The sequence below is a fragment of the Anolis sagrei genome, chromosome 10 (genome assembly GCF_037176765.1).
Source record: "Anolis sagrei isolate rAnoSag1 chromosome 10, rAnoSag1.mat, whole genome shotgun sequence".
Classification (NCBI taxonomy): Eukaryota; Metazoa; Chordata; class Lepidosauria; order Squamata; family Dactyloidae; genus Anolis; species Anolis sagrei.
The window spans coordinates 113,134-126,739 of NC_090030.1; the positions used below are offsets into that span (position 1 = coordinate 113,134).

Below are 13,606 nucleotides of genomic sequence, written 5' to 3' on the forward strand. Positions count from 1 at the left end.
GTGCTTTGATTGTGCTTTTCCTACATGGAAGAAGAGGGTATTTGTCCCATACAGTTTTACATGGAAGATGCCGGTTGGTCACGAGTCACCAGCGCACGGAGTAAATAATGCACCCTGGCCTGTGAAACATGTGGCGGCCGGGCACGGTGCGTCTTGCTCTGTCGTCATTATCTGTCATTGCCGCTTGCTCGCTTTGCGCAATAGGGAGGTAGGTAGGGAGGGAGGCACACGTTGCGGCCGGGACTGGGCCCGTGACCCCCTAATTGCTGATGCCAGAGCAGATTAGCCAGCGCCGTGAGATTAGCGGGCAGCTATTTCCGTCGGAGTCAAAGGAGCAATGACCTCTGGAGCGGGCGGAGACAGATGCAGCCAAAGGCTACGGCAGGGCTTGGCCGGCAGACGGGCAACCAACGGAGGAACGGGCCAAAGGGAGCCTCTGTTGCGCCAAGACTGAGCCACAAGGCAGGCTGCGCAACACCGATGCCAGTGAGCAAGGAGGGGGCTTTGATGGTGGAATTCTACATGCGCAATGCCTGTTGGGGTGGCATTTAGTTCCGCTGTACAATGCACCACGGCAATAATAAAGTTACCCGGATCCCACTGTCTCTACCTGCCTGCCTGCCTATTTACCTGTCCATTTCTTTCTCTGTCATCTACTGATTGATCCACCCCTACGTCCATTCATCAATACATTTCTCTTTCGTTATCTGTTCACCTGTCTCTCTCTCTCTCTCTATCTGTCTATCTGACTATCTATCATCTATCTATCTTTCCGTCCATTCAATACATTTCTCTATTCACCTGTGTATCAATCGATCTGTCTCTCTCTCTCTCTCTCTCTATCTGACTAACATCTATATTTCCATCCATTCAATACATTTCTCTATTCACCTCTCTCTCTCTCTCTCTCTCTCTCTCTCTCTCTCTCTCAGGGGTCCTCAAACTTTGTAAACAGAGGGCCAGATCACAGTCCCTCAAACTGTTGGAGGGCTGGATTATAATTTGAAAAAACCATGAATGAATTCCTATGCATGCTGCACATCTCTTATTTGTAGTACAAATAACACTTAAAAACAATACCATAATTAAAATGAAGAACAATTTTAACAAATATAAACTTATTTGTATTTCAGTGGGAAGTGTGGGCCTGCTTTTGGCTGATGAGATAGCATTGTTGTTGTTGCTGATGTTGTGTCTTTTCAAGTCGGTTCAGACTTAGGTTGACCCTGAGCAAGGGACGGGTAAATGACCTTCCAGGGCCGTATTCGGCCCCTGAGCCTTAGTTTGAGGACCCCTGATCTCTGACTAACATCTATCTTTCCATCCATTCAATACATTCCTCTATTCACCTGTGTCTCTATCTATCTGTCTGTCTATCATCTATCTATCTTTCCGTCCATTCAATACATTTCTCTATTCACCGATGTCTTTATCGATCTATCTATCTGACTATCTAACTGACTGACTATCTATCTATCTATCTATCTATCTATCTATCTATCTATCCATCCATCCATCCATTAAATACATTTCTTTATTCACCTGCGTATCTATCTATCTATCTATCTATCTATCTATCTATCTATCTATCTATCTGACTATCATCTATCTTTCTGTGCATTCAATACATTTCTGTATTCACCTGTCTCTATCTATCTACCTGACTATCATCTATCTACCTGACTATCATCTATCTATCTATCTTTCCATCCATCCATTCAATACATATCTATTCACCTGTGTTTCTATCTATCTATCTATCTATCTATCTATCTATCTATCTAATTACCTATCATTCCCTCCATTCATCAATACATTCCTTTCTCTCTCTCTTCACCTGCCTTTTTCTATCTATCCATCTCTCTCCCCATTCCTCCATTCACCAATATATTTATCCCCATCTCTCAATTCACCTCTATCATCTATCTATCTATCGATCGATCGATCAATCGGTCTGTCTAGCCATCCATCCATCAATAAATTTCTCTCTGCTTATTTACCTTTCTCTATCTTTCTATCATCTCACAATCCATCCATTCACCAATACATTTCTCTCTTTCTCCATCTCTCTATCTATTCATCTGCGTCTCTTATCGATCCATTTATGTACCAATACATCCATCCATTCACCAATACATTGGCATTAATAGGGGCCGTGCAATAGCAATTAGAAGGATGGGTGGGTGCTTTGTTTTCGTACTCCTACATATATAATAATGTGCATTGGAGATGGCGTGCCAATAAACACGGGGAGCCCTGTTGTTACTGTGCCCGGGTGGCCTCCCAGGTGCCATCGGCCTCCTTCCTTCCTTCCTTCCTTCCTTCCTTCTTCCCGCATGCCCCGGCCCCCCAAATAAATCCCTGGTGACAGATGGTGCCGCTCATCTGTAATTAATTGAACCCTGTGGCCAATCGTCACCTTAATACGCCCCTAATTGGCTTTTCCCTGGGAACCCTGATTGCGGGCCGCTGGCCACGCTTAGCCTCTGTTTTCCACGCACACGAGGAGCAGCCCCGCTTTACGTAACGAGGGAGGGAGCACGCGTGTGTGTGTGTTTGTGTGTGTACGCCTTCGTTGACGGGAGGAAAACAACCCTCCCCAACGGCCTCTCCCACCACCCTGAGCTTTCAGCTGCATCCATTGTGCCAGGACATGGAGGGCGCCCCTGTTTCTACGAATGCCTCTTGGAGTGAGAAAAATATACAGATGGGATTGTATTACCTGTAGAATGAGGCCTGGAGTGCAGTGAAAGCCAAGGTGTGTGAGAGAGCGAGCAGATGAGTTTTCAAAATAGAAATACATTTTAATAGGTGTATTTATAGAAACTTTACAACGTTTATGTGTTTTAATTACGCTGCCACCCGTCCCAAGCCACAAGGAGAGGAGGCGGGTAAGAAATATCATCATCATTATTATTATTCTACAGATATTATTATTATTATTATTAGCCATGAGAAGGCAATAATTATTATCATTATCATCATTATTATTAACCATGAGGAGAGGCAGGTAAGAATTATTATTATTATTATACAGATTATACAGATATTATTATTATCTGTCATAAGGAGAGGTGGGTAAGGATTATTATTATTATTATTATTATTATTACTATACAGATAGTATTATTATTATTATTATTAGCCATGAGGAGAGGAAGGTAAGAATTATTGTTATTATTATTATTATTATTATTATTTTACGGACACAAAAACACAGTATGTCACGGCAAATGAGATCTCGCAGCTGGATTTCGTATCACAAAACCACAAGTCGAACCCTTCCCAAACATCTAGGACTGTGAGATGTATTTCCGAATGATGTGCGCAGATTCAAACTACAAGAGAGGAGATTCCACTTGAACATGAGGAAGAACTTCCTGACTGTGAGAGCCGTTCAGCAGTGGAACTCTCTGCCCCAGAGTGTGGTGGAGGCTCCTTCCTTCTTTGGAAGCTTTTAAGCAGAGGCTGGATGGCCATCTGTCAGGGGTGATTTGAATGCAATATTCCTGCTTCTTGGCAGAATGGGGTTGGACTGGATGATGGCCCAGGAGGTCTCTTCCAACTCTAGGATTCTAGGATTCAAGTCAGGTGGCCTTTTGCAGTTGACAGATCGTGATTTTGTCAATGTTTATTTTTTCCAAATGTTGGCTGAGGTCTTCTGGCACGGTACCCAGTGCGCCCATCACCAGTGGGACCACCTGGACTGGTTGATACCAGAGCCTAAATTATTATAATAATAATTATCTATCTCTATCTCTATCTATCTAATTTGGATAGTATTATTATTATTATTGGGACTGAATACTAGTTTATGCCAGAGCCTACATTATTATTAATAATAATCATAATAATAATAATCATTGTTGTTATTATTATTTGTATAGTATTATCATTATTATTGGGACTGAGCAAGTATGAGTGACTTAAAGATGCTTGAGTGTAGAGATGGGAAGGTCTGGGGGGAAAGAAACAGAAAAATTGGGGGAAATGCTTTTTAAAAATGGGGAAACATGAGGGGAAAAAACCCTGGAAAAAGAGGGGGGGGGGATCCAGAAAAAAATACAGCCAAAACACGGGAAAAACATGGACAAGACAGGGGGAAAACATGATAAAATGGGGGGGGGGGGAAGCCTCAAGTAAAATAAGGGGGAAATGTATAACCCCCCCCCTGTGGTTTCCCCAGGTTGTCCCGTCTTTTCCAGGCCTTTCCACCTGTGCTTGAGTGCCAGTCCTTTGCAGGGACGGGATGCCCAGCGCCTTGGGGAGGAATCTCAGGGCGAGAGCCTTAGGAACCCCCCGATCTCTGCAGGCTCTTGCCCGGGCGATGCTGCTGGTGTGTGCTTCGGGACATTGCCAAGCCCGGCTCTCTGCGAGGGGGTTCCTGGGGAGGGGGCTGCCCTCTGTATATAAGGCACAAGGAGGCCTGCCTTCCTTCCTTCCTTCCTTCCTTCCTTCCTTCCTTCCTTCCTTCCTTCCTTCCTTCCTTCCTTCCTTCCTTCTTTGGGTCAAAGGCCACAGACTTGCTTCCAGCTCTGCCGCCACTGCTGCCGCCTCTGCCGTTCACACCCGGAGGCAGAGCGCTCGCTCGCAGTGCGCACTTCTGCCCCGCTCCTTTCTCTCTCGTCCCCACCTCAAGAATGAAGCCATGGGCAGCTTAAGGTCTCATTATGCAAAAGTTTTAACAATCATATGCAAAGTACTTGGTGAAGGAAAGCAGCTCAAGGCACACACGCACGTGTCGGGAAAGCGCTCGGCTTGGGCCGTGTGTCCGCGCAGCATGAATGAAGCCTGGCGCATGGATGGCCTTCCGGAAGGGCCCGGCGCTTCCCGTGCGCTTGCTCTCGGGGCCGCGCAAAGGGGTCAGTGGATGCGGAGGGCGTGCCCCGCAGGGAGGCCGAAGCGCGCCTTGTGCTCCTCGAAGAGCCCGCGCAGCGCCTCCACGTACAGCGCATGGAAGCGGTCCACCGTCTCCCGCGGAGGCTGCGCGATCCTGGGCACCGGCAGGGGCTTCCCCACTGGAACGGGAAGGCAGAAAGGCACTCAGCACCCCCCCCCCCCACGCCACGCCCTGGCCCCTTGGGACCTCCGCACCCACACAAATGAATCCCCCCCAATACAAAAATGGGGGCATCGCAAGACCAGAGGGGAACCTGACGGTAAGGAAGTACGGTAATAGCAACGCTGCATTTCTCCCCTTCTGAGACGCACCTTTCCCCTTAGACAATCCTCCCTAAAATGGGGGCTGGGGGGGGGGCATCTTGGGATCGCAGGTGCCTTTTTGTGGGTGGCGGTGTTACTGAAATGAGGGTGTGCCTGTCCATCGAGAGCCTCTCACTATTGAAGGAATACAGTCACACTCGTGCTGCATTTCTCCCATTCTCACAGGCACTTCCCCCAATATCAGAGGGTCTCAAAGACTGTCGGCCGCAGAGCCCGCTCTCATGCAAAAGGTTTCTTGCAGAGCCCCACGAAAGGCTTATGATATTATACATGCACACACATATATGTATACACACACACACCCCAAGATCAACATAAACAACAGGTTTTCAGTGGAAGGCCCCAGGGGCCATCCAGCCCACTCCCCTTCATTCTGCCAAGCAGGAAAAGCACAACCAAAGCACCCCCAACAGATGGCCACCCAGTCGTTATCATAAGGATAACAACATAAATAATAATAGTTGGAGCAACCCAGGGACCACCCAGTCCACTGTCCTTCTGCCATGCAGGAAAAGCACAATCAAGGCACCCACAACAGATGGCCACCCAGCCATGATAACAAGAACAATAATGATAATGATAGCAGAAAGCCCAGGGGCCACCCAGCGCAACCCAGGAGAAGCACAATCACGGGGGGTGGGGTGGGGGGAGGGTGTTGGAAGCAAGCAACGAGAAGGGGAAAGGCCAAGCAAGGGCTCCGCGGAGCACACTTTGAGAACCGCTGCCCTATGTGATCATATCTAAAAGCGGGGGGCGTACTAGGGTGCACCTTGCCATTGATGGCACCTCAGCATGGAAGAATGTGGTCATAATACTGATGACCCCAAGGTCTCGGGAGAACTGCCCGCCCCCACTTCCTTCCCCTCCCCTCCCCTCCCTCCCCCATTTTGGGGAGGGGTCCCTGGGGTCAGGGCACGGCCATACTCACCGACGGTGGCGACGGGGGTGGGGAAGGGCAGGGGGAGCAGGCCCCTCCCGTGGAAGAGGCAGGGGGCGAACCCAAGGGCCTTCTGGCAGCGCTCCTGCAGGCCGCGCGCCCAGCCGCCCTCCGCAAAGCAGACCTGCCGGAAGAGCGCCTCCTCCCCAAAGGAGAAGGCCGGCACCAAGTAGGCCCTGCGGGAGACACAAAGGGGGCAAGCTTGTCCATCTTGCTTGGAGGTTCAAAGAGAGGAACTCTGCTTCAGGGGTGTGTTCTGAGCATGGGCTTCTGCGCCCCCCTCCCCGCCCCCAGCCTTGGGCCCCCTTGCACTCCCTCCTTCCTTCCTTCCTTCCTTCCCTCCCTCCCCCCCTCCCTCACTCACTCACCCGTGTTGGAGGGCCAGGCGGACGAAGCCCTTCCGGCGCCTCAGGACCAGGGTGGTCTCTCCGGGGCGGGAGGCGGAGAGGGACTCGGCCGCGCCGCCCACCACCAGCACCACCGCGTTCCCCGTCCCGCTCCGAGAGAGGAGGTGCTCGATGGCCCCACGCGTCACCGGGAAGAGGCCTTGGTGGAAGGAGGAAGAAGAAGCGCACCTGAGAACTGCAGGCGTCTCTCATGCGGGGTGGGGTGGGGTGGGGCAGCGACATAATCGTGGGTATGTGGCCATGTTTGAGTAGCCCAAAAAATCTACAACAACCCAGTGATTCCGGCCATGAAAGCCTCCATCAATACAGGGCCATAATAATCTGGTTTTTAGCACCCAAAAGACCTCATCGTAGACTGCAGAAGGAATCTTTCCAAAATTCGGCCTTTGGCGATCAGTGGAGATTGAGTGGCGTTTGTGGGTGCTTCGTTGTTCAGGAAGAGTTGCGGTTGTGTTGGTGGGGAAGGCCCTCAGAGACTGCATTACCACCTGAGCCAACAATGACCACACTTGCCCAGAGAATGATGGGTTAGGGTTACCAATGGGCATCGAGTGAAATGGTGGCCAGTGCCAAGTTTGTGGCTGCACCAGGACTGTGGCGCAGCTGGCTGGGAGTCAGCTGCATTAATGATCACTACTGACCGACAGGTCATGAGTTCGAAGCCAGCCTGGGTCGGAGTGAGCTTCCGGCCACTTGTGTAGCTTGTTGTTGACCTTTGCAACCCGAAAGACAGTTGCATCTGTCAAGTAGGAAATTTAGGTACCACCTATGTGTGGGGAGGCTAATTTAACAAAAATTACGAGGCCATAAAAACATCTCCAGCAAAAGCATGTGGGGAATGTGGTATATACTTCATCAGTGTTGCAGATGGACGGAGAAGCGACAGCTCCCCTGGTGGCCAGAAAAGTGGAATGTTAAATAGCCTCTGAGTGCCTGTCTCTATCTGTTGTGCGTCTTTGGCATTGAATGTTTGCCATGAATGTGTACATTGTAATCTGCCCTGAGTCCCCTGCGGGGTGCGGAGAAGGGCCGAATAGAAATGCTGCAAATAAATAAATAATAAACATGTTTTTCACCAAGACTTGTTCTGGGGTGGCGTTCATGCTGCAGCTGTGCTGGTGTGGAAGGCCCCACAGAGACTGCATTACCACCTGAGACGCTTTAAGGAACCAACAATGACCACTCTTGCCCAGAGGATGATGGGTTAGGGTTATCAATGGGCATCGAGTGAAGCGAGCGGCCAGTGTCAAGTTGCGCTGGGGCAGCAGCGTTGGTGAGGAGGGCCCGGCACGGATTGCAGTATCACCTGAGACTTTTAAGGAACCAACAACAGAATGAGAAATGGCTGGTGACTTCCTCCCGCTGTGCTCCAGGGAGTGAGTGTCCCAACCTATGGCCTCTCTTGCGCATAGTTAGCGCATTGCAGCGGCACAGATAGGGAGGTGCTCCAGAGGGTGGCTGGCCACAGCTGGCCAGAGAATGACCGGCTGCCCTTTCCCCTCTTGGAAGAGTTCCTGTTGCCTTCAGGAAGCCCAGGATATTCTTAAGGGGACCCCCCTCACCCTGGAGAGGCTCCTTTTGTGGCATTATGGCCACCTGGCAGGCAGGATCGGGTGAGCAGAAACAAGGACACCGAGGCGGAGGGAGGGCCCTGATTCCGTGCTGAACTCTGAGGTTTGACACGGCTGTGGCCCCGCAGGGTTGAGCAACACCAGTTGGAATGTGGAAGGATGGATGCTATTGTTTGGCATTTGATTCCATTGCACGATGGCAGTAAAGTTATTCTATTCTAGATGAGATAGTTGTTTGCGGTGCTTCTGAAATTAGGATGGCAATTGCCATTACCTTGCAATTGAAGAAATGCAGTGTTTCCCAGGAGTGGGTTACTTGTGGCAACACCTGGTCTAACGGCCAGGGGAAGCCCAAAAGGGGGGGGGGGGGGGAGACTGAGTGAGTCTGGGGTTCACACTCACTCACTCACTCCTGCACTCACTCACCTCCGCTCATGAGGTACTCCCGGATGCCCGGGAGGCGGAAGTTCCCCGCCAGGGTGCCGAGGGCGGGCCGGATGCCCGGGAACTTCTCTGCGAAGCCCGTGGCCCCCGTCACGAAGTTGGCGAAGGCGCCCACGCAGAGCAGGCCGTGCGGGTGGACGCCCACAATGTAGTTGCGCTCCGGGGACAGAGGGTGGGTCTTCACCAGCTGCAGGAAGCGGGCAAAGAGCAGGGTCATGGGGGTCCCCACATGGTCGCCCGTCCCCTCGGCCCTCGCCACGTTAGTTACTCTGCTTTAAGGGTGATTTGATGGTGCTTTGGCTGCATGAAGGCAGAAGGGGGTGGGACGGGGGGGGGGCATGCCGTCCCTTGCCACTCTCTCCTTCCGTGTTACCTGGATGGGGAAGTAGTCCCGGAAGTAGCTCCAGACGGGCCAGGAACGGACCCAGGAGGAGCTCCTGCCGCCTGCAGACAAAACAAAAGAAGAAGGGGAGTTGTTATTATTATTGTTATTATTATTGGTCAAGAGGAATCTTCCAGGGGTCGCCTGCTTCGGCCTGCCCAATTAGATGCCAATGGCATGCACTGCAAACCATTTTCCCTGACTGACTGCTTTAAAGAAGGCCTGGGGCAACTTTGGCCCTCCTCCAAGTGTTTTGGACTTCAACTCCCACAACTCCTAACAGTCTCTCAGTGGAACCTCAAAGCCAAATAGTATTAACAATAATAATAACAATAATTAAAAGCAGCCTTAAACAGCTGCAAGGGTCACAATTATCATCATTATCATCATTATAATATAATTTGGCCTTAGATAGTTGCAATGATCACAACGCAGTGGAATCTAGAGGAACCATGTTATTGTTGTTGTTGCTATTATTATTCCATAATAATATGCGGGCTTAGTTGCAATGACCACAAGGGAGTGCAATCTGGAGGACCCATGTTGTTGTTGTTGTTGTTGTTGTTGTTGTTATTCCATAATAATATGCAGGCTTAGTTGCAATGACCACAAGGGAGTGCAATCTGACACCATGTTGTTGTTGTTGTTGTTGTTATTCCATAATAATATGCGGGCTTAGTTGCAATGACCACAAGGCAATCTGGAGGACCCATGTTATTGTTGTTGTTATTATTCCATAATAATATGTGGGCTTAGTTGCAATGACCACAAGGGAGTGCAATCTGGAGGATCCATGTTGTTGTTGTTGTTGTTGTTGTTATTCCATAATAATATGCGGGCTTAGTTGCAATGACCGCAAGGCAGTGGTATTTGGAGAATCCACATTATCATTATCTTGGGCCGGGTTTTAGCACAGCAGGTTAAGCACCAGCTGAGGCAAATCTGGTCAATTCAAAGTTGACAGTTTGAAGCCCGCTCAAAAGCGGGGGAGGCATCTTAAGGCACCCCTAAAGAGAAAATGCCAGGAAATGCCGGCGATCAACCAAAGAAAGAGGAAGTTTACAAACACAAAAGCTCTTTGAGAGGGAGGTGGAGCGGCCGCGCCCCTGTGGCCACTGAGGGGGTGGTGGTGGTCTACCTGAGCCCCTCCAAGGTCCCTGCTGCCTTTGCCCTCAGAGAGGGGTGGAGCCTTGCCATTCCTCACCTCTCTGGGGGGTCTCCCAGTCGAGGAGGAGCCAGGCCAGGTAGAGGGCGGAGACCGGCCAGAAGGCAGTGAAAGCCAGGTAGACCAGGAGCAGCAGCAGCAGCAGGCCTGCAACAAGAGGGGGGGGGGTAAGGGGGCGAGAAAACGGGCCGTCAGAGCCACCACCCTTGACCCCTCAGAGGGGGTCCACTGCCCACCCACCCACCCGCTTCCCTCCGTCCCTATCACAGACTCACCCATCAGGAGGAAGCTGAGCATCCACTGGGCGACGGCCAGGAGCTGGACCGCGGCCCGGAGGTCCCCTTGGGAGGGCCAGCGCGGGAGGGACACCAGCGCCAGCAGCGGCCGCAGCGCATCCCGCAGGAGGGACCGGCTCCCTGTAGGCAGGAAGGAAGGAAGGAAGGAAGGAAGGAAGGAAGGAAGGAAGGAAGGAAGGAAGGAAGAGGGGTAGAGTGGCCAGGGAGGGAAGACAGCCAGCCAGCCAGCCCCAGGTGAGGGCGCTGGTCAGCCTTGACCTCCTGCTTATCTGACCACTGAGGGCTCAGGCGCATGAATCATTAACAGCCCCCCCCCCCCCCCCCGGCCTCCAATGCGAACCCTGTCCCTGGGTCTCTCTGACCGGCCAATTCCCAAAACGGCCCTGTTTTCCCCCTCGTCGGCACTCGTTGGTGACACGCAGGACCTCTCCTGGAAGACCGGGACAGCCCCACCCGAGGCCCCGCCTCCACTGCCCTTATCTCCCAGGATCCGGTCCCAGATTATCTTCATATCCCAGATTATAATAAGGCAGTGGAGACTCATTATAATCCAGTTCACAGCAGATAACCTGGGATCACATCCTGGAATACCAACCAGGACAGTGTAAACGGGGCCCAAGAAACTAGAGTGGGTACAGTTTGTCCAATGCAATCTCCCAAATCAGCGCCCCAAAGAACCCCAAGAAAGGAATTCAAACCAACAATTCTTTTTTTTTTGCGGGGGGGGGGGGGGGTTGGGGGTGTTATTTACCATGCTTACGTCCCCTTTGATAGCATGAGGCCTCCTACTTGGGAAGTGGGTGAGAACACGGTGTTGTTGAAGGCTTTCATGCCCAGAATCACTAGGTTGCTGTGGGTTTTCCCAGGCTGTACAGCCATGTTCCAGTAGCATTCTCTCCTGATGTTTTGCCTGCATCTGTGGCTAATGGCATCTTTATAAGAACGGACGAATAGAGGGTATATATGTCCAGGGTGGGAGGAAAAAAAACCCTTGTCTGTTGCAACGAGCAAGCTTGAATAGCACTGAGTAGCCATGAAGCTGCAAAGTCAATCAGTGAGGGTCCCTGCATAGAGGTGGCCTGGCTGTTGTTGCCTGGAGGCACCCTCTGTTTGGGAGGTGTTGGCTGGCACTTGGTTGTTTGATGCCCGGAGTTCTCCTATTTCGCAGTGGTGTTCTTTATCCACCGTTCGGAAACAGGAAAGCTCCAAAGGATAAGCGATCAAGTGCCAGTGAACTTGCAACAAAGGCCAGGCTCCCTCTATGCAGATACCCTCACTGACTGACTTTGCAAACTTCATGGCTACTCAAAGGCTAATTCAAGCTTTCTAACTGCAACAGACAAGGGCTCTTCCCTCCACCCTGGACATTATCCCACAGGTATATGTATGTGTGTGTGTGTGTATGTGTATATATATACAAACACACAAACACACACACTAGCCGCCCCGTGCCATGCGTTGCTGTGGCCCAGTCTGTGCATATGTGTTTTGTGTGTGTGTATATATTTGTTTATATGTGTATATATGTGTTTGCGTATATATATGTGGCTTTGTGCATGCGTTGTAATGTATTTTTTAAAAATATTTTTGCTTTTTAAGTCTCTTCCACTGTGTTTTTCAGTGTTTTTATGAGTGACGGTCACTTGTTGGCCTGAGAGGTGTAAATAAATAATAAATTGTGTCCAAATTTGGTGTCAATTTGTCCAGTGCTTTTTGAGTTATGTTAATCCTACAAATGAACATTACATTTTTATTTATATGGATACACACACACACACACACACTCCACTTGCTTCATTGCTAACAGAACCTCTGAAGATGCCATTAGCCACAGATACAGAAGAAATGCCAGGAGAGAATGCTACTGGAACGCACTGGCCACACAGCCTGAAAAACTCACAGCAACCCAGTGGACTACAAACACAAGAAACACATGAACCCCCAAGATATCCCCTAATTGCAGTCCGGGGGGTGGGGGTGGGCACAACTGAATGACATGGGGGTCTACACAGATTTGCTGGAGACTTGGCAGTATTTCGGACCTGGCTGTGGCTTGTGAATCCTTGGCCCACAGAGCCTCTTAGGGCAGCTCCAGCCACAGGCCCCAAGTAGAGGGGTCCCACTGGGGGGGGGGGGCTTGCGGGGACGTGGGGCTTGGTGCAAAACCTTCGCAGCAGGTGGGCATCCAATAATACTAATGGAGAGAACCCTCCCACCAACAACAGGTCTTCCTATCCACTCCATTTGGAGCCCCCAGATGTGGCGAAAGCCCACCGAAGCTCTTCTCTTACCGCTCTGGTTCTGGGAATAGGCCGCAATGATGGTCTTCATGGCTGGGTCCCTCTCCCCGTCCCCCTCCTCCTCCTCCTCCTCCTCCTGCTGCTGCTGCTGCTTCAATGGCGGAGGAAGAAGACTTTGCTCGGGCCGGAGGCTCGCCCTTTTGACCGGAGGGAGAGGCCTGCTGACCGGGCAGCCCATGCAATGCATGCGTTCCCGTGTGTTTGTTTATTGGCAGAGGAAGGAAGGAAGGACGAAGAAGAGAGGCCAAGGGATTCTCAAAGACCCAGGAAGAGAGAGAGAGAGAGGCCAAGCCCATGAACGTGGAGGCATGGGTGGCGGGGGGGGGGGGGGGGGGGGGCTCAAAGCCCTTTCAAGCAAAGGAAGGACAACCACGGGGGGGGGGGGGGTGTCGAGCGGCCCCTTTAAGAGGGGCCACTGGCGTATTTCAGCCATTCAGATCCTCAGGCGCATTGATGGGACAACCCAGTATAGGATAGCTAAATATGACACGCGGAGAGAAAAAGTGGGGAGTAAATAATAATAATAATAATAATAATAACAAAATAATAATAAAAATAATAATAACAACAACAAACCCACAAGAACTGAACAACTTCTTTGTGGAGAGAAAAGGAAGGGCAAAAATAAACATGGTAATGATAATAATAATAATAATAACAATAATAATAATAATAATAAATTCTAATACTAATAATAGTTACATAGGAATTTTGAATCTCCCTTCTGGAGAGAAAAAGCATGGTATAAACAAACCCAATACTAATACTAATAATAGATACATAGCTTGAGCTGTCAAAGGCTTTCACGGCCGGAATCACTCGGTTGCTGTGAGTTTTCTGGCCATGTCCCAGCAGCATTCTCTCCTGACATTTCACCCACT

At 50.5% G+C, this 13,606-nt stretch overlaps 1 protein-coding gene and 1 long non-coding RNA gene across 2 annotated transcripts; both read right to left on the reverse strand.

The window, feature by feature from the left end:
• Window positions 1–671: 671 nt before the first annotated feature.
• On the reverse strand, window positions 672–1,480 carry LOC137097630 (uncharacterized). Its single transcript, XR_010910309.1, has 2 exons — window positions 1,350–1,480; window positions 672–715 (listed from the first exon to the last, which is right to left on the reverse strand). It is a non-coding gene; the product is annotated as an uncharacterized lncRNA (long non-coding RNA).
• Window positions 1,481–4,663: 3,183 nt separating this feature from the next.
• On the reverse strand, window positions 4,664–12,987 carry LOC132762813 (diacylglycerol O-acyltransferase 2-like). The gene is made up of 8 exons (XM_067471485.1): window positions 12,717–12,987; window positions 10,405–10,545; window positions 10,169–10,276; window positions 8,956–9,026; window positions 8,565–8,769; window positions 6,529–6,706; window positions 6,152–6,336; window positions 4,664–5,018 (listed from the first exon to the last, which is right to left on the reverse strand). Exons 1-8 carry the CDS (start codon window positions 12,910–12,912, stop codon window positions 4,864–4,866), a joined length of 1,239 nt encoding a protein of 412 aa, XP_067327586.1. The 5' UTR covers window positions 12,913–12,987; the 3' UTR covers window positions 4,664–4,863.
• Between the last annotated feature and the right edge of the window lie 619 nt (window positions 12,988–13,606).

Bases quoted from the DNA above. Each gene is read 5' to 3' on its own strand.
- LOC132762813 (XM_067471485.1), bottom strand. From the start codon at position 12,912: ATGCATTGCATGGGCTGCCCGGTCAGCAGGCCTCTCCCTCCGGTCAAA. The intron at 10,546-12,716 runs GTAAGAGAAGAG...TCCTGCCTACAG, and splicing joins CTATTCCCAGAACCAGAGCG to GGAGCCGGTCCCTCCTGCGG. The intron at 5,019-6,151 runs GTGAGTATGGCC...TTCCCGTTCCAG, and splicing joins CACCCCCGTCGCCACCGTCG to TGGGGAAGCCCCTGCCGGTG.